Source organism: Notechis scutatus, chromosome 3 (assembly GCF_049901735.1).
Source record: "Notechis scutatus isolate UNSWTSFEM ecotype Mainland chromosome 3, rNotScu1.2, whole genome shotgun sequence".
Lineage (NCBI taxonomy): Eukaryota > Metazoa > Chordata > Lepidosauria > Squamata > Elapidae > Notechis > Notechis scutatus.
In genome coordinates, this window is record NC_142011.1 from 210303169 (window position 1) to 210327894 (window position 24726).

Here is a 24726-nt window from a genome sequence, read left to right on the forward strand (position 1 = left end):
CTGAGTAAGCCCCGGCGGCACGTGGCAGCTCACCCGGAGACATCGGATGTTGAGGACAGGAGTGAGGTCACCGTCTGGCTAAGAGCAGAATCATTTTCCTTCCTGGTGTCCCCAGCAGCTTAGCAGAAATTGACAGGGCCTTTCTCCAATATCTCTGTTTCACGGAAGTCAGCGGGGAGGTTTTCCTTGCTCAGCTAGCCAGACACCCAAGGGGCAGTTTAGGCCGGGCTGCTCTTGCACCGAAAAGAGTTGTGAGAGTTTGTGGTTCTAAAAACTCTTCAGGGGAGGGTGGTTCAACCACCCAGATGTAAACCAGCCGTGGGTGTAGTAGGAGCTGCTGTTCGAGTCATGTCAGTAGCTGGTTTTTCTTCCGTTTTTCTTCCATTCTGGCGTTTAAGTATCTTGCAAATTGGTGAATACTTTTGATTTAATCATGGAAAATTATTTTTCAAAAATAAGCCAGGAGATCAAGCTGTATGTGCTGATTTGCTATTTTGCGGAAAGGTGCCATTTCTGTACCTGATAAGGCCCAGTTGGTTCACTAAGAATTGGATTAGGTCTGGCTCAAATATCAGGCAAATTTCTCCTTCCTTGCTTGGCAAAATATCAAAACCCTGCAAGCGTTTTTGTAGACTTTGTGGGAGTTAACAAAGACGTTGCCTCAATATAGATTTTAGACTTCTTTTCACGAACAATACGGTGCATTTAGCCTGTTATGTGACTTGGGAGCCCTTTTGTGAGACGGATCTCTCTCCTCCTCTCTGATACCAATTCCTTAGTATCTGATGGAATTAAAGAGGGTTGGTGAAACCCCAAAGAATTTTACCCTGAAAATCCAGAAACATCCTGTGTTTGTTTTTTTTTTTTACCCTATTATGTTTTTATAAATAACTCTATGGACCCAGTGGAAAAGAATCTGTAAAACGGGGGTTTCCAGCCTTGGCAACTTTAAGACTTGTGGACTTCAGCTGCCAGAGTCCCCGGCCATTCTGTCCTTTATTGATCTATGACGGGGGTGGGTGGGTTGTGCTTTGAGTGGCACTCTGAGAATGAGGTGGGCAGTTTCTCAATTAGACAGACAGACGGACGTGTCAGATGTTGCCTCTTTATTTGCCGAGCCTCAGGCTTCCTGGTGATGACAGCACTTGGTATGGAAGGCTCCTTGGTCTAGGGCGGGGGGGGGGTCCCCGACCCTCAGGCTGCATCCTGCAACTGGGCGGTGAGCTGTTCAGAACCAGGTCGCGGATGTGGCAGGCCGGTGCTTGCGTACGCACACGCATCCCCACTTGTGTGAGCACTGAACGAACCATCCTCTTTCTCCCCCCACCCTCCCCCAGTTTGTAAAGCTGGAAAGGTTGGGAAACCTGGTCTAGGTCACTAGTCCCCAGGACGGGCTCACTTGGGGGCAGAGATTAGTTTGGAAAGGAAAGCAGAATGTGCTGGTGTGAGACTGCAAAGTGACCATCAACCTGGTCTGTGTGGCCTGAGCATCCTGGTCCACATTTGTACCTTAGAAAGGGAGAAGTCTTTAAAAATGATATTTTATTGGTGGGGGCGGGGGGAGGCTGAGCGGAAGAGGGTTTTTGTAAGGCAATCTAACACTCGGTCATGGTCTCCGCAGAGCCCGGGGAGGAAGGGGAACCCGCGGCTGGGGGAGAATTGTTTTCATGCCAATTGAAATACATGTGAAATGTCTGGTAGGAGCTTTGCTGGAAATCCTCAAGTTTTATGAAAACATTACAAGGAGAGGAAAACGCAGGTGGCGTAGAGACCAGAACCGAGGGCAGAAGGTGGTGGGGATAGAAGGCGGGCAAGTAAGCGCTCTCTTTTCTGCCTTGGTAGGAGAGCAGCTCCCCCTCAGGGTCAGTGGAAGGGCCCCGGGCCCCGGATGAGCATGGCTGGCCCTTGGCACAGAGTAGCTGTGCTACTAAATCCTGAGGATTTGATCCACCGTTGGGAAGGCGAAAATCCAGCCCCACCATTCTTGAACAAAGGGTTCCTTGCCATATGCAGCACTTGGTGGAGGGTCTTCTTGGGTGTGTGGGAGCGCCACAAAAGGTGGACGTGGCCTGGAGCCCCTCCTCTGCCAGCCAGTGAGGCCCCGTGATGCTTCCAAGCATCGCCCCCTTCGGTCGTTGGCTTTGGTAGATGGGGATTTGATCCCTTCAAGTTGCATCCAATTCTTGGGGATTCTACGGGCCAGGTGGTTTCTCCGCCTCTCCCGATCTTGCGCTGCTTCTTTGAGTTGTTCTGTGCTCTGGCTGGTGTCAGCTTTGATGGTGTCCGGCCGCTGTCTTCTTGGGCCGCCTGGTTCCCTTTTACCCCTAACTCTTCCCAGCACAGTCGCTCTCTCCCGTGAACTCCTCCCTAGGGCTCCTCCGAAGTAAGTGAGACCCAGTTTCAGGGTTTTGCCTTCTTGTGACATGTCCGATGTGTTACGTGCTCTATCTAGCGCTTGCTTTGCCATCCAAGGAATATGCAGGAGGCGCCTCTAGCACCTTTGGTGGAGCCAGCTGCCAGCCTGAGGAATGCGGAAGGTCTACCCATAACACATACACACACACACACACACACACACACACACACACACACACACGGGTGTGCTTCTGAGCAATCTTTCTGGCAAGGGAGCCTCGGGCCACGTTGCTCCCCTAGTAAACACCCCTGCTCTGCCATGGGGGCTCCCTGCTTTCTCCCTTCCCTCTTGCCTTGAGGCTTTGCCCTGACCACCTTCCTCTCCAGCTTCCTGAAGCAAGGAAGTTCTTTCCTAACTTGAAACCACCTTCTCTTCTGCAATTACTTGGTTTTATATTTATACTTTGCAAATGTATTTTTGAGTCCGGCATTAGGGACTTTCCTGTTACTTCTTAACTTCCAGAGAATGCAAGCAGAACGGGGCGGTTGGTTTAGACACTGCTCTGCGGGATGCACATTCCCAGGAAGAGGCACTTCCAGTTTGGAAAACTACTGGAGGGTGAGCACGGTCTGGGTGTTACCAGGAGAGAAAAAGAATCTTTTAAGAGAAAACATTTGGCTTCAGCATGATCTCCTTGTGTGTGTTTGTATGAAAAAAATTGGAGAATTGATTTGAAAACAAGGGAAAAACCCGGAAAACTTGTCAAATGCTCTGTGTCTGAAGGAGGAGAAACCAAACCATCGGCTTGGAAGGGGCAACCGTTGTCTGGTCAACTTCCACCCACTCAGAAGGAGGCAGGCTTCCTCCCTTCGGCGTCCGGTCAGGGACTCTGTGTGGAGAGCAGGTGTGTCCAGTTTCGCTGCTCCAGGTTTCTGGCGCAAACCAGCCAAGCAACCTGCAGCGGTGGAAGGGGACTGGACCCTGCTGGCCCGCGAAGGGCAGCGAACGGTGCCCTCCTTAAACTCAGCCTCCCCGGAAGGTTTCCTCTGAGGCCGTTGTCCAGTTGGGGTGTTTTCCTCACCGAGAGGCTCTCCTGCGTCTGGAGCGCAGTCTGCCAAGCGCGCCGCTGCCCCTCCGCTACGAATCTGTCCGCCTCTGTGGCCGGTCCTGGCACTCTTGTTAAAGAGGCAGGTGACCGTAGACATGTACAATTCTGGAAAGGGGAAATGGTCTGCCTAGCAAGTGGCTCAAAACAGTGGAATTAAGAGCAGGCAATGATACCGGAAGGAGTTCCTTTCTGACAGACAGAGGAGTCGCTGAACTGGGACTCTCTTGAGGCAGCTTCTGAAGAGGCTCCGTGCTCGGCTAGTAAAAGAAGAAGAAGGAGAAGGAGAAGACACGCTATAATCCCCGACTTCTGTAAATCTAGGGATTATAAAGACGTTTAAGGGAACGTCTCTAAGGATAACGCGTTCCTGTTACCTGTTTAAAACCACAGAGACTTCTTCCAAAATGAACACGGAGGAGAGTTGTTTTTTTTTGCTGCCTCCGCACATCTGTGCGCTCCGTGTTTTTGGGCTGTGTGCCTCTTTTCCAGTCTCCTCCTCCAGCTGCAGAGCTGATGTAGCTTGTTAGGCAGAAGGGGAAGGGGGAATCTCTCCCTAGTTTGTAACCGGTGCCTTTCCTTAGAGTATAAGGAACACACCTGGCGGCAGCAGCAGGTGGGGGTCTTCCCTCCTGGGAAGGGTTGGCGTCGGTTCCCCCAAGTGACGGTGGCAGGACAGGGGGCCGCCTAAGACGCCTTTCCCTCTGCCCGCCTGCCGTTCTGCTTTGATGGGGATTTCCATGAGGGCTGAAGCTCTGCGCTTCAGTCTTGGCAGGAGCACTGGCTCCCCCCGTTTGCTCAGCCTCCTGCAGGAAATCTGTCTTTCATGGTCTTTCTGAAGGGGGGGAGGAGGAGAGGCTGCCTTTGCCTGAGCAAGAGGGATGTTGACAGGGCAGGCTTGGCAGCTGCCTGGCTTCCCTGGCTGCGCTTCTGGAGAGGGGAGCCGCTTTGGAGGAGCAAATCGCCTTTTGTTCCTTGGCCATCCATTATCCCGCTGCCTGTTCGGAAGCAGCCGAACAGAGAGAAAAGGGAGGAACGGCCCCCTGCACAAACAGACCTAATTGCTCCAGAATGGCCCAAGGAGGAAGGGGAAACGCTGGCAGTGAGGCAGAACCTGGAAGAGGGGGAGCCGGGGTGGGTTCACGGGCAGTCGCGAGGAATTAGGAAATGACTACTTGCCTCTCATGTCTCTTGGCCTTGTCAGGATTCTTGGGCCCCCAAAGCTCCCCCTCCGACTGAACGGCGTGTGAAGCAACAGAGCGAAACGGGGTGAAACGGGTGTCCGCCTGCCTCAGAGGAGTTGCCAGGTGCAAATCTCTGACCGAGAGCGGCCTGATTTCCACTGGCACAAGGGTGGTTGCTCCTTGCCCTCTTCCTACTCAGACCCGGCTCAGTGCCTTCTGGGAGGGGGAGGGGGTGGATGGGGGAGCCTGGCTGCCAGCTGCCCTCCCCTCCTGGCCCTCAGGATCCTGAACTGAGGAGAGTCTGAGGGAGGATGGGACCCAACTGGAAAACCCTTTTTGGGTTATTATAGGAGCTTGGTCCACTCCGAAATGAGGGTTTCTCTTAAGCTAAAGCCTCCAGGTAGCCAGATGGAAATGACTGCAATTATATTTAAATTGTGCTGACTTTGCCTGTGGATGTTCACATTACTTGGATTTTAACAGTGACTTGTAGTGTTTAAAACGATGTTATCTACATAGCGCTTTATTTTTCCCTTTGTAGCAAGAAAGGCAAGGGGGCTGCTTCATAGGGAGGGCAAAAGGGAGGGGTTGGAGCAGGTCTTGCCCTCCCCCCAGGCTACCTGGAGGGGCAGGGAGCATCTCTAGGAGGAACAGCCGGTCCAGCCAGAGCTCCGGAGGGGGCAGCCGAAGGTCTTCCAGAAACCCTCCCTCCAGGCCTCAGCAGGGCAGCAGCAGGTCCCAGTGCTCCCAGCCCTGCAGCCCAGTAATGAACGGGGTGAGGTGGGCCAGGCTGGAGGGGTCCTGTGCCAGCCGAGTCTCCTGTCTGTCCAGGGCCAAGTAGGTGGCCCAGCTCCAGTGGGAGCGGCTGTTGGGAGGAGGCTCAGAATGGAAAAGCCCAGCGGTCGCCAAAGCTTGGCGCAGGCCATGCCAACCTGGGCTGCCAATTGCGACGGGGACAGCCGAAGCCAGGAGGCCAGGAATTTTGGAGGCAGGAAGGGGAACTTGAGTCAGTCTGGAGAGAAAGGGAACGTGCAAGGCTTGGCCCGGAGAGCGGTGGCAGACGGGGGGTGCTCAGGGTGCTCAGGCCGTGCAGGGCAGCCGCTGGGTGAGGCCGAAGACGTCCACAGAGAGCCTGGCCCTTCCTGCCGGCCTCGGGGGCTGCCCTGGCGGTCTGGGTGCCCTAGGGGGCATCTCCTCCTCTGCCGGGGTTACCGAACCCCCTTTCCCCAGCTGACCCAGGTGCCTCTCCCCCCTTTCTGCTCATTTTCCCATGAAAGCGCCCCCCCCCTCCCGCCCAAACTCTGCCCCAACAGTATCAATTTAAAAGGTAAAAAGGGGCTTTAAATTCGCCTGCCTGATTCGCCCGTGAATGCAGCCGGGTGCAGCCAGAGTCCCCCGTGAAGAGCGCCTGCAGTGATCCCATTAGCTAGGGGTGTTGGCTTTTCATACAGCAGGAGGGAGGTGTGTTTATTGTGCCATTTTCCCCTAATTAAATACATCGGTGCCCTGTCAAAGGGGGAAAAAAAACACACCAAGGGCCCCGTAAAGACGGATCCTTCCATACTGTGTAAGCTTTCGTGGTCTGCAGCCGCTTCTTCCGATGCAAAGGATGTTCTCCTGAAAGAGGAGTAGAAATCCCACAGCTTTGGGGAGACGATCCCTGTCTGCACCTCCTCTTGCATTTCCTTCTGGGCCCCTTGGGAGGCTTCGGCTGTGTGTGACACACGGTGTGTCCTGCGCCCTGGGCAACACGTCCTGCCTCAGAGTGAAGTTCTCCGCAAGCGTTTGTGTGACATGTGCGCTCACATCCCTCCTCGCTGCGCTGGTTGCTGTGGTTTGCGTCGTCCCTGACTGGTTTGCTTCTGGGCCTGCTTTGGGTTTGGGCGAAGGGGGCCCAGCCAGTCAGGGAGCGTCTGCACGAGTCGGCAGTTCTCTCGGATTCCAGGCTCCCCCAATGTCCCATCATCCCCAGCCACTGAGGAGGTTGTTTGGCAACCCCAGGACTCCTGGGGGTGGGACTCCTGGCTGGGGTGACTTAGCTCTGCATTTCAAAGGCTGCCATCCTGGGGCCTCCTGGCTGGAGAAGCACTTGAAGCTGCTGCCCCTCTTCCTTCTGGGGGAGGCTCTAGGGCTCCTGGTGCCAAGAGGCCTTTGTGTCTGGGGGCGTCTTTCTGCGCCAGGCTCCCTTTCCTGCCCCGCGACCGGGGCTGACGGGCACTTTCGCTGGAGATAAAAAATAGCAGCAGAGGAGGAGGAGGAGGAGTAACGGAGAGAGGCAGAAGGCACAGGAAGGCGGTTGGGTCGTTAGAGACAGAAGAGCAGAATTAACGTGCGGAGGGGGATTTGGAGGGAACACTGCCTGCATTGTAATCGGAGAGGGGCGAGGGGAAAAGAGAGAGACCGAGCGAGCGAGACTGACCCCCAATCCCCGGAGGGACCCCGAGAGTAGCAATGAGGAGAGAGTGAAGGATTCCAGAGGTGGGATGGCTTCCTCTTTCTCCAGACAGGCGCAAGGGAGGCGGGCAGCGCGCCAGCCCCGGTACCTGCACTTCCAATCTGGGCCATTGACAGCTGGAGCTACTTTGTGCGGAGGGGGGGGGGCAGGAAGGGTGGGGGGGCAGGCGGCTGTGCAGCAACATACGGCCGTGGTGAGGCAGCGCTTCTTGCCTCGGCCGCCGACAAGGGTTGCAGCCTCCTCCGTCCTGGAAGGCTCTCTCTGGCCTCTCCCAGCCCCCCCGGGGGAGGAAGGAGCACCCCCACCCCCAGCCATTCAGTGGAGGAAGGAAAGGCTGCCTGCGGGGGCTGGCCCGACAGCAGGGCGTGTGTCTCCGCAGCCCCCCAGGTGCCGGCCCTTGATGCGCTCCCTTGCCCCTTGCCTTGGGGTCGGCTGGCTGGGTGTGAGGGGTGGGCTCGGGTCCTCCGTTGCTCTTTCCCCAGCCAGCCCTCCCTCCCTCCCTCTTGGCCTCCGTGGGCACTTCTGTGTAAACGTAACCTCAGGGTCTCCGATAAGGATTCCACAGGCAGGGGGTTGGACTAGAAGACCTCCAAGGTCCCTTCCAACTCTCTTAGTCCATTCTTCCTCTCTGGCTCGTCGAATCCTTGAGTTGAAGGGGCTGCTTTCATCCGTGAATTCAACTTCCTGCTCCATGCAGAAATCCACACGGAAATGTATACCCCTTGCCTTGTTACCCTCCATTTCCACCTCCCTGGGTCCTCCGTTCACCTCTCTCACCGCCGTGACGCTTTCCCTAGCATTGACTCTCCTCTTCTGGGCTCCGCAAGTACAGCGTAGGGCCCGGCCTGTCCTCCCGTGCGAGGAAGGCGGCCATGCGTCCTCCTATTCCCTCTGGGAGTTTGGACTTCCAGGCCCCCCCCTTTAACCAAGCGGAGGTAGATCTGAGGGAGGAGGCATTTCAGCAGTTCCTCGGGTGTGAAGGCGCCTCTCTGGCAGGTGCGGCCTGGATCTTGCCTTGGCACCCAGGGCCTGGCATGAAGAACCCAAAACCCAGAGGAGGAGGAGGAGGAGGAGGAGGTGCTGGCTAAGGCTGAGGACCACACGGGCTCTGCTGCTCCTTCCCTGAGGTTGCGCTGTGTTGTGACTTTGTGGGTCCTAGTGCCCCTCCTGCTCCCCCTTGTTTGGCCCTGGAAGTGGGTGGGGGCTGAAGGTTCTTCCGAAAAGAGGCCGTCGGTCCCCAGCGTCTCCCACCCCCCCCACGCCTGGGCTCCCCGGAAGAGAAAGCACTGCGGATGAGGATTGAGCTGCCATTGGGAGAGGCCCTTGTCCCTCATCAGCGCAGAGCTCTTTCCCAGTGTGCCCCCAAGTGACCCAACAGTTTAAAAGGTTGGGGGGGACACACACCCCCACCTTTGTCCCAACCCCTTCTTCCCTCTCACTGGAATGAACTTTCCAAAGTGGGCTTCCGTGTCGCTCTGGGCCCTGGATTCAAGAGGGGGGAGGGGCAGCAGGGACGATGGCTAGGGATCTCTCCCCCCCGTTTGTACCCCCTGCCGATGCCCTGGGCCTGGGCGAGGGGGCTTGGCCTAACCCGCAAAGTGAGCTGGGGGGGACCGCCAGGAGCCGAGTCCCTGGAAACCTCTGGTGAGGGAGAGCCCTCCTTGGCAGGCTGGGCAACTCCAGGAAGCGGAAATCAAAGTTACCGTTTTCGCTGGGAAAATATAAAATGTGGCCGGATTTGAGGAAGAAATATTGCGTCATCCTTCTGAACCTGCCATCCCCAGAAAAACAGGCCAGGAGATTTTCTTGAAGCTATACAGTCAGAGACGATCTGTTTCTAGGCAAAAATGAGGTCCCGATCTCCAGGAATGAGCCTCCCAATTGCCGGTCAAGATTGTGTAAGATTGAGAATGTCCCCTCCCCTCCCCCCCCCCCCCCCCCTCCCCAATTCCACCTACTTTTCACGCTTCATACCGGCCACCAGACTGATGTGTGTCTGCTCACAACTTAAGCCGGTTTTCTCGCTCAGCCCTTGCTCAGGTTCAGAATTTACTCTTAATTTTGCTCTTAATTCAATTCTTAACGTTCCCAATTTATACTGATATACGCTTGCCAGGCCTTTGGAAGAGGGAGGGGGGTTGGCTTGCAGAGCAAGGTCCCCTGTATTCAGCCCTAGGCTCATTATTTTTGTTTCCACTGGGCTTTTATGCTGCTTCAGGCTCAAAGCTGGCATGTTTTTTCCACAAAGTGGCTTAAAGGTGAAAATCCACCCTATTCTCTATCATCCCGTGTAGTGTGCATGCTGATTATTAATTCATTGTGCAGTAACGATGGGCATTGATGTCTCTTGCAAAGAAAAGCCACAGACGTTTATTTTTCTGGCTGTGTTTTACCTGGCAGTCCTGAGCCAGGTCAGCAAGGGGCCTGTCTTAAGGTCAGAGGCTGAGAGGATGCCTCTGGCAAAAGGCTGTCCGGGGGGCTGACCAGCAGCCATGACCAGAAGGGAAACCAGCAGCTCTGAGCATCCCAAATCTCCCCGCCCTCCCCAGCTGCCTTTGGAACGGAAGTTGGCCCAGCAATTTATGTGGAACGCTGCAACCTCAGAGGAAACCCAGGAGTTGGCCTGAAAATGTAGATTTCCTTTCTGGGAGCCCCAGGGAGGCCGTTTAGTGTCCTCCGGGCTAGAGAGTTTGGCCCCACTTCAGCCAGGTTCAGTCCCAGGTTGGTTTCCTTCCTTCCTTCCTTCCTTCCTTCCTTCCTTCCTTCCTTCCTTCCTTCCTCCCTCCCTCCCTCCCTCCCTCCTTCCTTCCTTCCTTCCTTCCTTCCTTTCCTTCCTTTCCTTCCTTTCCTTCCTTCCTTTCCTTCCTTCCTTCCTCCCTGGCACCGCAGAGGAGCAGAGCTGCCCTTTTCTGTGGCTTCTCTCCCCCGGGGAGCCCCTCTCTCTCCTAAGCGCTGGTAGTTTGGTTTGCAACCTGCCAGCAGCTCCCCCTTGATTTATAGATCTGCTTTGACGAGCAGACTCCACGGAAAGAAGGAAGGCCGCAGAGTGGCGAGAGCTCGTCTTTGGGTTGCCCCAAAGGTGCTTTTTCCAAAAGGCAATGGATTCTCTTGGTTTCTTTTCCCTGAAGACATTTCACTTCTCATCCCAGAAGCTTCTTCCGTTCTTGGATGGGAAGCGAAACCTCCTCAAAGAAAGCAAAAACAAGAGAGCCCAGTTGCCTTTTGGAAAAGCACTTTTGGGACATGCATGACCTGGACGGCAGAGAATCTCGGGAGAGACGTCTCCGGGTTGTTACTTTGGGCCCAGGACGGTCTCCTCCACCCGGTCATCTCTGCCCTCCACGCCTCTCTGACCTTTCCCAAGCCCCTTGCCAGGTGAAGGGGGCCTTTGGCCTCAGCCCGGCAACGGGGCCAGGTAGCCCCAACTCCTCCCCCCCCCCTCCCCCCCACCTCATCCGGAGGATGCCGAGACGGAGGAGGCTGTGCTATTTAATAGCGACCTGGTGGGATTCATTGTTCCAGCTACCAGCAAGGAAGCCCATTTCATCCAGAAAGCGTATGAATTACAAAATGGGAAAGTTGATCTCACTCCAGGCCTCGTTCTGGCTGTTTTCGGTTACAGGCTTCAGTAGTGCTGTCTTCAATTAGTCTGTCTGAGGAAAGAAGCCCACAGACCTGCCTCCTCGGTCCCTACTTGGTCTTCACATCCGGCATTACCCGAAGGCTTCGGTGGGGCTCGTCAGGCCCGGCGGCCCCCAGCGCTTTTCACGGCCAGAAAGTGCTTTTATTGGCCGGCTCAGAACAGAGGCGCCCCGAACCCTGAGCGGGGTCTTCCCCACGTGCTGTGTTTCCCCCAGAGGAGGCTCTTTCCTCCCTTTGCCTTGGGGGTGGGGGATGTCCTAGGAGGTCTTCTGCTGCTGCTGCTGGATTTCCTGGAGCCGAGAGGGGAAGGTGAGCTGGCCTCTCGTAGCTCCTCTCCCCTGCCTGGAGGGTGGCCAGCAGGGAGCATCCAGGTCCAAGGCCGTGGCGACTTCCAAGAGCTGCCCTGCCGCCTCCACCCTTCTTCCTGGGGTCCTTGGCCAGGAGGGCGTGAGGCATGAGGGGGCACCTGGCCAGAGGCACCTGGCGGTGGGGAAGGGGCAGGCATGGCGGGAGCTGGGAGGGAAGGCCGCCTGGTCTGACCTTCCTCCTCAGCCCCCCCTCCCCCGCCAGATGAGCCATGTTGTTTCAGAGGGGGGGTGTTGCATTTTAGGTGCAGGAGCTGCACAGGTGTGTGAAGCTTAGGCAATCTCAATATTTTTTTTTTAAAGATCAGGGACAACCTATATAACTTAGGGTTTATATTGCTATGTGTGTAAGTTATATGTAAGCCTTCGGCTCCACTCCCATAAGTTTGTTTTTCCCCATTGCTTTTTTTACTTAATTAGTAAAAATGAACATCATTGAAAGCCTTCCGATATTGGCAGGCGGTTGTATTTTTCTTGGAGGTCCTGAGCCATTTTCACAGCAACGGAGGAGGAGGAGGATCCGTCCATTAACGGCTTCGCCTGCTCCCACTCAGCCTCCCTCGGCCTGGGGGGAGTGAAGGGCTTTGTATCCCCTTTCTTGCTGAAGGACGTTTGAGGGTCTGTTTCCTGAAGTTCTCCGACTGGGGGCTCCTTTGGGCCTCTGGTAACCCCTCCTCCTTTCTCCTGCTTGAATAATACGTGAGCGTCCCCCCCCCCCCCCCGCTATTCCCTTCTCTCCGTTTGCTTGTGACCCAGCGAAGAAACTTGGCCAGCGCCAGCTAAGGGTGGCTGCCCTTCCCAGCGCCTGTCTTGTCTCCGCTCTTCCCGAATAGGGCTGCAGGGGGTCCGCAGGGGATCCTTCCCGTGAACCGGGGTGGTCCGACTGCAGCCTGTGAAGGGGAGGGAACTTCCTGCTCCCCTGTTTTATTCCTCCCCTTTCCCTTTAGGGCATCTCCTCCCTTTCCCTTCCCAGATCGCTCACCTTTCTTCTCTGCTTAAGAAATATCCAGAAGTCCTTTGCATCCTTCCACCCTATCCTCCCCATGCGCCACATGGAGATGCCAGCCCTTTGGCCCCGACTGGGAGGCAGTTTTCAACCTGATTATGGGAGAGGTTTTGCAGGGTGGCAAACTGGCAAAGAATTTAAAATCAAAAGGGGGTTACTAAAGTTGACACTGGTTGTTAGCTGAACAAGGATTTCCGCCACAGTGCCGTGTATCTGAGCCTGTCTGGGATAGTCTGTCATTTTCCAAAGTGATCTTCCTCCGTGTGTCACCCTCCAGATGGTGCTGAATACACGTCGGGAATTGTGACCTAGAACCCACATTCCCAGCCAGCCTGGTCCTTGGGGGAAACTGCTCTGAAAGAATGGAGAATATCCAGTGAAATGCCCATTCTGTTTTGCTTCTTATATAATAACGTGGATTATGGCTTCCAGACTCTTCCCCACTTCGCTCATGATAAGAGTTTCTGCCTCCAGAGCTTGAAAGAATAACAGAGTCGGAAGGGACCTTGGAGGACTTCTAGTCCAACCCCCTGCCCAGGCAGGAGACCCTGTCCGGTCTCTTCCTAAAAATCCTCCAGGGACGGAGCACCCACAAGGCAACTTCTGTTCCACGAATTAATTGTTCCTACTCTCAGGAAATTCCTCCTCCGTTCCAGGTTGCTGCTTCTCTCCTTGGTTAGTTTCCATCCGTTGCGTCTTCTCCTGCCCTCAAGGGTTTTGGAGAGTAGGTTGGCCCCCTCTTCTCTGGGGCAGCCCCTCAAATATTGGAAGACTGATATCAGCCTGTGCTGGCCGCTGGGATAGACGGCCATGGGCAGACGGAAAGGGTTTCTGAGGAATGAGACTTATATTTCCGTTGGATCTCTAAAGCCAAAGTTTGTTGTTTGTGCCAGATTTGGCCATTCCAGTTGTTGCACATGAAGTAATGAACTGCCTCTGTTTGTTCTAGGTTTTGATATAATTACCATGCTTTAATTGGCTTCAGTAATCCTTATCAGAAGTGGGTTCATTTCAGAAACCCGAATTTACAAGTGTAGGATTTGTGGCCTAAGAAATAGGTGCAGTTGTTTGGGTGCCACAATTCTCTTAGTGAGCATATAGGTGGATGTAATTGAATCCTCCCCCCCCCTTCCTGCTGGATGAACCCTGGTTTTTCCCCTTTGGTGAAGCACATGGTGCCTCCAAATGACAAACGTCTTCACTTTTTCTCAGAATAAACCCTTTTTTTACTTGGGGCGTCTCTGAGAGCCACTTGGTGGGTTCTGTTTCAAGGCACCAGGCTAGAAACCCCAAGTTCTGACTCCACCTTTGGCTTAGGCATGGAGCTTAGGAAATGGCATGGCTTGTAGACACCCAAAAAACCCAGCCACATAACTCTGGTCATGCAAAACTGGAGGCCACTTTGCCATTGCCACTTCAGACTGTGCCATTTGAAGGTACAAGTGAGTATTTTAAACCAGGGGTGGGCAAGTATGGCCTCTTTATGTGGTCCCCCCCCCCGCCCCCATGACTGACTCGGGGATTCATGGAGGATCCATAGTTACCCACCCCTGGCTTAAATGATGCTGAGGTTGTTGCAGGTTAAATTGGCCAAATCCTTAGATATGGCAGCAGCTGCTCTGAATGTTAATGTTGTTGTATTTTTTCCCCAAGAGGCTAACATTTCTGTGGTCTGAGAGCAAGACGTAGGCAGGCTGGATGTGACCGGTCAGAGCTTCCTCCCCTTGCCGTCCAGCCTGGCCCTCGGCCTGGCAGAGGGAGGCCAAAGCCCTCTTTGCCCCTGGGCCAAGGCTTGGGGACTGCCCTGCCAGCCTGGATGCGGCCTCCCTCTTTCCCCCCGCAGGAGCTTTCCAGCTCCCCTGTCAGAAGCGGAGACGTCGGCAGGCGATGGTCTTTAGGGAGACGAGGCGTCTCCTGAAGGGCCGCCAATGTTGATGCCTGAGTTTAAGGCTTACCTGGCCGCTGGGTTTCTCTCAGAGTCTGAGGGGCACCGGGACTCTTGGGCGGGAGCGGCAAAGTTTTGGAAGCCCTTCTGAGCTCCCTGACAATACTGGGAAATCTCCCTCTTTTTAAAGCGGGGTCCACAGAAGCAGCAGCCCAGGGCTTTCCCCCTGCATCATCCCAGCCCCCCCCCCCGCCCCAAACTCCCTCCGGGCGCCCCCACCCCAAACCAGGCAGCTCTTGACCAGCCCTTCTCTTTTGCCCGAGGTTGCTCAGGCTGCCTCCCACGTGGTTTGGCCAAAAAATGCAGGTACAGATAGTCCTTGGCTTACAGCAGTTCGTTTAGTGACTATTCTAAGTTAACAATGGCACTGAGAAAAAGGGACTCACGGCCGTTTTTCACTTACAACCGTTGCAGCCTCCCTGTGGTGGTGTGATCCAAATTCAGGCGCTTGGCAACTGACTTGTACTTATGACGGTTGCAGTGTCCCCGGGGGGGGTTTGTCACGTGATCCCCTTCTGTGGCATCTTGTCCAAAGCAAAGTCAAGGGGAAGCCAATGGATCCAACCGCAGTGTCACTGACTTCACAACTGCGGTGGTTCACTCAGCAGCCGTCGAAAGCAAGAAAGCGTGGTTGTAAGTCGAGGACTGCCTGCCCTTGGCCCTGGGCTTCCTGTGCTAAGAGGCGCTAACCCTTTCTGAGCCCCACGGGGGGGCAGTGACCCTGGGGGACCATTTCAGATCCGCTGGAAGGAGCAGTCGGAACCCAAAGCCTAGATGGGAAGTTTATGCTGCATCCTTACACAAATATCACTAGGGAAACAACGTGGGTTTTATATTATTATTATTATTATTATTATTGTTAATATTATTATTACCGAGGCAGGAAAGTCCAGCCAGTGCCCGTCCAGAGTTCTGACAGCGGGGCAGCCCGAAACTCCCGGAGGAGCGCTCTTCTCCGGGCCCCCGAGGATGTGGGTCAGTTGGGACGCCGGTCCCCGGTGAGCTGGAAGGAGAAAGCCTCCCCTTCTGTCCTGGGAACTGGCCCTCCGGCACCCGGCCCTGGGCCTCTGGGCTCGCCTGCAGATCCAGCCGTGGGGCTTTCCGTCTCTCCCGGCTGCCCTTCAGTCCGTCCCGGGCAGAAGCTCCCGAGGGCAGGGCAGGGGGGCCCCGTCTCTCCATTGCGCCCTCCTGGGTCCTGCCGCTGCCTCCAGCATCGCCTCCACCACCACCACCACCACCATCCGGCTTCCACCAGGGCTAACTCCGAATCGCGGTCTTTCTGTCGCGGTCTTTACTCTGCGGAGGGACAGAGGGGGGGAATTAGGCAGAGCCACCCAGAACCGGCCCCGGGCCTGGAAGCAGCCAAGAGCCACCTGGCAGCCAGGTGGGCAGCAGGCAACACTGATCAGCAAACAGGCCAACAAACAGCTGGGCTCTTGCCCCCCCCCTGCCTGCTGCCTCTTCCACCCCACCCCCACCCCTCTTGGGCCCAGGTCTGAACAGTGAGAGACACCCCCCAGTGACCACATGGCTTCCAGAGCTGAGGGGCTGCCAGCTGCCCCTCCCCCGACTGGCTTCTTTCACCCCCACCCCCTTGGAAGAAAGTGGCTCTCTGTCCTTTGCTCGCCTGCAGTTAGGAAGCAACTTGGTGTGTGTGTGTGTGTGTGTGTGTGTGTGTGTTGGTGGAGAGTTGAACTGGAAGTCTCTGGGCTGGGCTATGGCCAGAGTTTCCCTGGCTGGTCATCATTTGGGGGTCTTCAGAGGTGGATCAGGGTTGCTCTGCAGGCAATGCAAACCTCCTGAGGCAACTTCTTCAGGGCTGGGGGTGGGCCTGGGGTCTGGAGGCCCCACAGGTGGGATGAACGGCCAAATGGCCAGCGGGGGGTGTTGTTAGTGGGCAACCCCGTCCTTTGCTAAAGGGGGGAGGGCGAGTCCAGGAACGGCCGCATTGAATTTCCCAGATGTTCAGGCCCCAAGAGCCCTCTGGCTGTCTGGAGAGGAAACGGGGGATCCGGAAAAGGCTGCCCCCTATTTCCCCCCCTGCTCCCCCCAAAAGCAGGAGCAGTCAATTAAGGGGGCTCCACAGCTGGATTCCAGGTGCCTCTGGCCCTGCTGCCTGAAGCGCTCAGTTCAGCCTGCGGGGCTCCTGAGGGTTGGTGCCTGAGTGGGGTGGAGAGTTGGGGGGCTTTGCCCAAGGAAAGGGTCCCTGGGCCAAGGCGCTCTAGTCCACCCAAGCTTGCCCCGCTCTTCCTCTAAGGAGGGGGCCCCTTCCGGCTCCTGCCAAAGATGGGGAGCCAGAGGGAGGCTCTGCCCTTGAAGCCGCCCGCATGCCAGCCCCTCGCACAGCGCCTTTGGCACCCCAAGGCACTGCACTGGGAGAGGAGGTGCGGGGGGGGGAAGAGCCCTTGAGGGGCTCCCAGTGCTCTTCGGGGCATGGCCGTCCAGGGGCTACAAGCTGGCCCTTGCGGGAGCCCTGGAGCTGGAAGGGTCCAGAAATCCCACCACCTGGTCTTGCTGTGTATGGGGGCCTCCACCCCACCCCCAACAGCCCCGTGAATGCCTGGCTCCTCTGGACCTCTGGAGGAGCAGCTGCCGCCTGGGTGGTGGAGATCAGGCCCCCTTGACTTCAAAGTGGGGGCAGAGATTCCTGCTGTGAAAGAAGCTGCTAATTCACCCGGAGGTGTGAAGTCCGTGGGAGGCCCGGCCCCAGCTGTGCTCCCTGCTCCCAGCCAGCCCCAGGGAGGATTCCCTCCCACCTCCGGTCAGGAATCTGTTCAGGGCCCCCAGAGGCCTTGCGCATCCCCTGGAGCCCCGGTCCCCACTTCCAGGAGCCTCTCTGGGGTTTTCTCCCACCCTGGCGGGGCCCCGGGGTCTCTCTAAGTGGGAGGGCAGAAGCCTGAGAAAGAGGGAATGAGCTGGAGGGCCGGAGAAGGGTCCCTCCCTCCTCTTTCCAGGACTGTGAGCAAGAGCGGAATTATTTTTAAGGGGTGGGGTAGAATTGTAGTATTCTAGGCTCTTCCTGGATATATATATTTATAAGGATTTATACCCCTTGTAGGGAGCATTGTGGATGAAATAGTTAAAGGGCAGATAATAGGGCCAATAGGAGAAAGGCCGCTTTGCTTATTCTCAGTGGTCGTTTTGCTTCCGAAATGCAGCCTTGCAACCTTGAATTGGCGCCTCTGTCACAGTAGCTGGTCACCATTTGAACACGGGAGGCCCAGCAGCTGCAACCGCCCGTATGGTGTGTTGGTGAGAGAAAGCGTGACTGCTGCCTTTGCCACAAAAAGAGAAAGGAAAGGAAAAGGCCGCCCCTAAAATACCCAAAGAAGCACGTGGCGGTTAAAAGAACGTTCTTGCACTTTCTGAGCCAGTTTCAGGCATGGAGGATCCTTTGTGGAGGCCTAGTAGTCAGGCAGCCTTGGCCTCTGAGAACCAATAGTAGGTGAACGCAACTGAGGGGCGCCTGAAATAGTCCACGCTGCTCCCTTGCGAACATCTGAATCCATTCGGTGGTTGTCTACAAGTCCTTTCGGGACGGCTGCACTTGAACTCTCGGCCGTCTCTGAAGGAGTCCAAACCAAAGGCTTGGCATTGATTGGCTAGACAGCATTTGTTTTAAAAAATAAATAAGTTGCTAGCTATTGGATTAAAAGTATAACCCGTGTATTCCTAAAATGCTGTGAAGGGACCGGAAATAAGGTGGGAAGTGGCGACGTAGAAGCCTGTCCTCAGCTCTTGCCCTCCCCCCACCCAGAGGGGAGGAGGCTCGGAGGAGAGCAGGGCTGCGCGTAGGGCCTTAAGTTGCTGCATGAAGGAGGGAGTGAAGGTCTAGCAAAAAATAGTATCCAAAATGAACAAAATCGCTTTTCCCTTTTGGCCAAGGCTGTAAGCCACATAACGCAGCAACTGCTGGTTATGGCTCTCTCTCCTTTTGCGCAATTAATCTCCATCTGGAGATCAGGCTGGGAGGGAATTCCGTACCCGAAAAGTTAGCCGGGCCCCCCCTGCTCTGCCCATCCCATCGTTCCTCCTCTGTCCTCCATCGGCTGCTTGTCCCCCCCTTCGGAAGGCCCGTCTGTGCAGGAGCTCCCTCCTAACACCCGCCAGGCTTCCTTGGGGAAGTCCAAGGTCCAAGCGCCCCTTCTGTGGGCAGAATGACCCAGGTTCAAGCCCCGGCACCTCTCCTGGGGTGTCCTGGAAAGACCTGAGGCGGTCAGGGAGGGGATAAGGCGGGCCTGGGGGAATCCTTGACCTGGCCTGCTCTAGGGCGGCTTCCTCGACTTGTGTCTGCAGCTGTGGCCCCCAGGCCGACTCCAGCAGCAGCCGAGGGATTCTGGACTCTCGGCCCGGCCTGCTTTCCATGAAACGCCCAGCTGCTCTTTGACTTTTCTTTCCTGTTAAAAGTGGAGGGTGGGTGGGAGGGTGCTACTTCAGTGAGGTGGGTAGCTGTATACACCCGATAAATAAAATAAATTCTGCCAGAACTTGCTGTCCTTGGTCCCTTCAGGCCCAAAGATGCCCCAGCTTTGAAGTCAGCCAGTTAACTCCAGCTGGGTTTGCTGAGCTAAATAGGGCTCCCCCCCCCCGAGTTACCCCAGTTAAGGGGCAGCTCCTGGTTTGGGGCTGTTTTTAGTGACGAGGAGGGCTGCCCAGGGGTGTATTGTTGGGGGGCCAGTTCTCAGCTTCTGCCTGTGTCACTTTGATCGTGAAGAGGGGGAGAGATCTGACGTCCGCAGATGGTCTTTCTTTCAAACCCAGCCTGCCCTGTTCCTTAATCCGGATCACAAAGAAATCCCACTTCTTTCTCCTTGCTGGAGAGCTGTTCCTTCTTCCAACCCTCCATATGAGATCATTTCAAAACCCTTATTTGCGTCCGCTGGGCAAAGCAACTGGGCGGGAGGGGATTGACACTGGCAGAGTTAAGGAATGCCGTTGCAGAAGAGCCAAGAGAGGTGCACTTCGCGACGCTCAGTTGCAGGATGTTATCATTCATGAATTGTTCCAATTGTAGACATTGGTTGGGAAGACCGAGCTAATCTACTTTCACGTGGGTCAAACGGTTGCAAAAACAAGCTGGTTTTCCAAATAGGAATCTTTCATAAAATAGCATTTTATGGGTTCCTGGGGGGAGGCATTGCTCTTTCTGGGTGATGGATGTTGCCTTCTGTGACCTTTGGGGGGTCCTCTGCTCCGCAGATGGGCTACAGAAGCGCCTGCCCAGGAGCAGCGAAATAGGTTTCTGTTGCAAATCTCCCTTTTCACACGGAAACTCAAGAAGGTGCGTTTTCCCTGCCTCTCGTCTCTGCAGCAGCCTCCATTCCCGGAGGCCGCCGTGCGTATTTCCAGTGTGCTATTTGCTCGAGGTGAAGAGCAGTGCGTGCACACGTGGGCGCTTCTCCCTGCACGCCTGCCCTTTTGAAGGGCGGACTGGAACTCTGGCCGGCGAGGGCCGTTTTCCTTCCGCAGCCGGACTGGAAGGGGCCGCGGGTTTGGGTCTTCTGGGGCTTTGGCAATTGGGCTGCTGCTGCGGAGCTCTGCTCCTGCCCCAAATTCTTGCTCAAATTCCTCAGGAGACCAGCTTGCAGAGAAAAATGCACCCCCTCCCAGGCGCAAGATCCCAACGCTCACCATGTAGAGAAGCACAATAAACACACGTGGAACTTTTGTGTCTGTGAGAAATGAGCCCTGAAGCCACAGCCTCCTCTAAACGATGGTACGGTAGCTGCTGCCTTGCAAATCCACGCCTGGGCCATTTTCAAGAAGCGGCCGACTTTTCCTCCTAGTGCAAGGAGAGCGAGGGCCCCCCTGCTTCAGAGGAGGTTTATGAGGCGCCTGTGTGCCGTTTGCGTCCCGTCCTCTTGAGGGCTGAGGGTGCCGGGGTTCAGGAGACACAGGGTGTTTTTTAAGAGGACCAGGACGCTTGTCCGTCCCACTGAGACGCCCTTCCTCCTCTCGGATCTGCAGGGTCTGGCATGACGGGCTGTGCTTCTCTCTTGCTCTTTGCCCCTCTCGAAGGCTGAGCCTGGAAGGAAAGGGCGCCTGCTTTGCCCCCCACCCCCGTGCTGCTCCGGGGTTCGGGTAGGGATCCACTCGCGTTGGGGCGCTTGAGAGAGAGAGAAGTGGGGGGGGGGGCCACGGGCTTTCCTTTCCACAAGCAGCCTGCTTGCTTGGTTCGTGTGAAGCATCTCGTCCGGGATGAGTAAATGGAGAATTGAGGTCACCCACCCAGACTGGCCAAGATTGAATTCTGATCATTTTTCTTTTTTCCTCGGACGCCTCTCTACGTCCTTTTCTCTTGTCTGGTTCCCACCGCACTTTCGTTGTATGTTAACCGAAATGTGCCCATCATCAAGACTGAGGAAATATTTTGGTTGCCCTGTTTACACAATCACATCCACGGGTCGTAATCTGGGGGCCTCTGGGAGTTGTGGTCCGAGAAAGAATATCCAAAACGGTCAATGGGGAAATGCATTTTTTTTTAAACTTTCAATATTTTTAAATAGTTTTTTTTTTTTTAAATCACAGCTAAAACCTTCAAGGATAGTTACAACCGAAAGAGTGCCAGGTGCGTCTGTTGCCTCTCCCTGTTTTGGCTTTAACAATGATTAACCTTCTTGGCTGGAAGTCTCGCTGTGGTGGAGGGCCTGGCACTCCGGTGTTTTCAGCCGTACGGGGGGCTTCAGCCTCTTCCCACAACGCATGGCCAGATATCAAGGGCCGACGGACAGCTGTCTTACGTGAGGAGGGTCCTTGCGCTTGGCAGCCACGGGGCGCCAGGGGGCACTTGGCATGCGGTGTGCCCATCCACTGAGGGGTCTCCAGGCCTAAAACATGCGCTTAAAGGCCAGGTGGGCGCGAGCAGCAGCGGCAGTGGACACGGCAGGTGTGGGAAGACCCTGGGCACGCTGGGCTGCAGGGTTGGTCTTCCTTGTCCCGCTAGAGAAAGGGGCTTGGCGGGCAGGTTCCCTCCCCTTCCCCAAAGCCCCTAGTGGATTCTGGAGCAGGTGGGACTGAGGGATCAGCGGGGACTTCATGGGACTGGCTTTGCAGGGAGTCTCCCCCCCCCCCATCCGTGGAGCTCCTCTCACCCCCCCCCCCTCTCTCTGGTCCCTTCCTCCGCCAAAGGTCCTTCGAATTGTACATGCGTGGTGGTATTTTTGGGGGCGGGGGTGGTGTTGTGTGGAGGCAGGTTTCTTTGCTTTGGTCCTTGGGGCGCTGAGGGCAGCTGCCTGGAAGGGCTTCCTCCCTTAACAGTTCAGTTTGGCAGACTGGGGGGGAGGCTTCTGCTCCCTGGAATTGCTGGGGCCCTTCGGGTAATAAAGCCCCGGAGGAGCAGCCCCCCTTTTCATCCCTGAAGCAGCCCAAGGTGGGCGCGTTGGCTCCTAGGAGTACCCGGATCCCAGCTCTCTTGTGGGTTCATGATGCCAGGCTGGAGCAGCCCTTGGCTAAGACGAGGGTTGGCAGTGGCTTCCCCAAATCCAGGGGCTGCTCACCCCTCTCGCTTTCCCCATCTCTGGGTTGCCCTGCCCGATGGGCTTTGATCCGTGGGGTTTCCACCCCTCTTGTTCAGTGGACATCGGGGCTCGGCTTGGCGTGGGCAGCGTGGAGCCCTGGAGGGAGCCAGCCAAGCGCCCCCCCACGTTCCCCCCCCCCCCAGCAGCCACTCACCAGCTTCCTCTGGTTGCTGAGGCAGAAGGTGCAGATCTGCTTGGGCTGGGAGCCTTCGCTCTCCGGGCCGGCCGGACTGCCGCCGCCGCCTTTGCCGCCGCCGCCGGCGGGGTGGAAGAAGGCCGGGCCGGCGTGGCAGGGCTGCCCGTCCCCGCAGCCCTCCCCGGCCAGGAGCACGTTGCCCAGGTGCGCGATGTAGCTGGAGGCCAGGCGCAGCGTCTCGATCTTGGAGAGCTTGCGGTCGGCCGGCTCGGTGGGGATGAGCGTCCGCAGGGCGCTGAAGGCGGTGTTGACGCTGTTGGTGCGGTCGCGCTCCCGCGCGTTGGCCGTGTGGCGCTGCCGGGGCTCCCGGGCCACGGGGCCGCGGCCGCCCTTCTTGCCCGGCCCGCGCTTGCCGCCCCGGAGCCCGTAGGCGCCCGCCTCCAGCGCGTAGGGCTTCTCGTCCGAGCCGGAGCTCTCGCCGCTGCCGTTCTCCTCCTCGTCCTCCTCCGACAGCATGCTGATCTCCGGGTAGAGGAAGCGGCTGGGCGCCGAGCGCAGCAGGGCGAAGGACATGGCTGGGCGGGCGGCGACGGGCGGGCTCAGCTCCGCGCTCGCATCTCCTCCCCGCGCTCGCCTCTCGGTGCCCGGCGAGGGATTCCCGGGGCTTCCGCGACTTCTTCGCCGCCGCCGCCGCCGCCGCCGGCCCTCCCGAGCGAGATGGGCACCTCCGCGCTCCCCGCACACAGAGACAGCGGCGGACGGGCGGCTCCTGGGCGACGGCGGCGGCCGGACAGGCGCGCCCGAGTTTTATATTGTCCGGGATGGTCGGCCCGACAGGCCCCTCCCTCCCCGCCCCGCTTCACGCCTACCTGAGCGTCCCTCCTGGGGAGGGGGGAGCGCCTGCCCACCCACCCCCGCCTGGGGGCTGCAGTCTGGAGGGGGCCCTGCGCTGACTTCACCTGTTGGATGCAGAACTTGGGCTGGCTCAGCGCTTCCTCCGGGACGGCCGGGGGGGGGGCGGGGAAGCGGGGGAGGCGGAGAAGAGGACCCGGTCGGCTGGCTTGCCGGCAGCGCTTCGGAGCCTCCTGCCGAGGTCAGCCCAGTCCAGGCCGGAGGTAGCTGGGGAAGGACCGAGGAGGGTGTCTGCTCTTGGCCAGGGTGGGGAGGATTGAACCCTTGCTGGGCTGCTCCTCCTCCTCCTCTACGGAAGGCCTCAGCAGCTCCAGGCTCTCCTGGGTGGGATTTGCTGTGGGCTCTGGCCAGGGGGCGTATTGGTTCCTTCCTCTGCCCCTCTGGGCTGCCCGTCTGCCTCGTCCCCAGGGCAAAGGGTTTGCGGAGGGCCCCTAGTCTGCCCACGTCTTGGGGAGAATCCCCTTGTCCCGCTTGCCAGGGGAGCGGGGGTAATTGGGGAAGGGGCTCTGGGGCGCTTCCAGGGTCTTCGGCCATGCAGCAGGGCCATTGAGCCCGTGGAGATGTGGGTCTTGCGCCCTCTCCTGATGCAGCATGCAGGTAGACTGCGCTTGGCACTGCAGGCTTCTTCACCCGCCTAGTTGCTGATTTAAGCTCATTCCTGGTTTCAAAACAGAACCCAGCAAAGGGGCATCCGTGGCAGGGCTTGCTGGGCTGGGGAGGGGCAGCCAGTCTCGGCACCCCAAAATCATTGGGCTTTGGGCGGTGGGATGGATGGGTAAATGGATGAACCTCTGTCTGACCTGGTCCCTTAGATTGTGCTTTAAAACACACCCATGTTTTAAATGAACAGAGCCTTGTGGGAACACAGCCACACTGCAGCCCAAACTTTCAGTCTGACTCCTGGCGTGCTGGGAAGCTGGCTTGCAGTTCCAGGGGCCTCCGGAGCAGCCTCCTTGTCGGGCGGCCAGTCAGGCCTGGGAGGAGACCGGGACCATTTCGGTGGTCTTGGGGCTCCAGTGAGGGCCCTGGGCAGCCATCGTGGCCTCCCTCCGAGACCCAGCTCTGCTCCGGGAGGTTTCTCCCCTCGGCCAGGGGCTCCTCTCTGGGAACAGGGGCCACAGTTGAGGGGCCCTGAGGGGCCTCCAGACCTTCCCCGTCGGCTCCCAAAGGGATCTCCTGGGCCGAGCTGCCTTGCGAGGGAGGGAGGGGCCAGCCAGGGAAGGGGAGGGGCAGGGCAGAGACCCCAGCCCCCTCACCTGGCCAGCGCAGGGCAGGAGGAGGGTCTCCCTTTGGGCGCATTGCAGAAGGACTCTGGCCGGAGCGGAAAGCGCTGCTTCCTTCTGGGCTCTGGGCAGGGGAGGAGGGCCCGGCCTTGCAGGACCCCTGGCCAGGTGGGGGCCTTCCTCGGCCATAGGAATCCCCCTTTAGGTGGCTCTGTTTTCCACACTCCTTTAACAGCCCGGATCACGAGAGAAGTCGGCCAGAGTCCTCCCTCCCCTCCCCTCCCTCCCCCCCTCCTCCTTGGGCCTTCTGGGTTGGCGGTCAGTCCTTCTAAGGAGCCTTTCGGGGAAGGCCTCCCTGAACCTGCACAGGGCCCCCCTCCCGGCTCAGGCCTTCCTTGGCAAGCTCTGGAGCAGGGCCAGTCTAGGGAGGGGGGATTTCTCTTCCCTGCCCCCATCCCAAAGTCCGCCTGCCCCCCCTTCCCCTCCAGCGGCTCCCCTTCTCTTCTTTCTCCACGTGGACCAGCAATTTTTGAGGCAGAGCCTGTGCCAGGAATGCACACCCAGGAATGCCTCGGCTCTTCCAAGAGCAACTTCCAGACGTGTGGCTGAGTGACGGCAGTGCCTGGGGGAATTGCGGGGGGGAAGACTGATGTGTTAATTGTGGGAGGCAGCTGGAGGGCTGGGAAAGCTGCTACTGGCATCGGCCCCACGCAGGAGAGGCTCTTGGCTGCTCTGCTCTCGGGTGCCTCCTCCTCCTCCTCCTCCCTTTCTTCCCTCCTCCTCCTCCTCCTCCTCCTCCTTTCCTCGTCTTCCTCCTCCTCCTCCTCCTCCTCTCATTCAAAGTGCGGGGGAGCAATGCTAGGGGGTGTCCCACCCTGGT

At 57.4% G+C, this 24726-nt stretch overlaps 2 protein-coding genes across 2 annotated transcripts in view; one reads left to right on the plus strand and one right to left on the minus strand.

Annotated features, from left to right (window-relative positions):
- The window catches only part of BOP1 (BOP1 ribosomal biogenesis factor), a 49771-nt gene that overhangs the window by 19164 nt on the left and 5881 nt on the right, over positions 1 to 24726 (plus strand).
- SCX (scleraxis bHLH transcription factor) lies at positions 14874 to 22455 on the minus strand. The gene is made up of 2 exons (XM_026687132.2): positions 21730 to 22455; positions 14874 to 15354 (listed from the first exon to the last, which is right to left on the minus strand). Exons 1-2 carry the CDS (start codon positions 22282 to 22284, stop codon positions 15316 to 15318), a joined length of 594 nt encoding a protein of 197 aa, XP_026542917.2. The 5' UTR covers positions 22285 to 22455; the 3' UTR covers positions 14874 to 15315.

Bases quoted from the DNA above. Each gene is read 5' to 3' on its own strand.
- SCX (XM_026687132.2), bottom strand. From the start codon at position 22,284: ATGTCCTTCGCCCTGCTGCGCTCGGCGCCCAGCCGCTTCCTCTACCCG. The intron at 15,355-21,729 runs GTGAGTGGCTGC...GTCCCTCCGCAG, and splicing joins TCAGCAACCAGAGGAAGCTG to AGTAAAGACCGCGACAGAAA.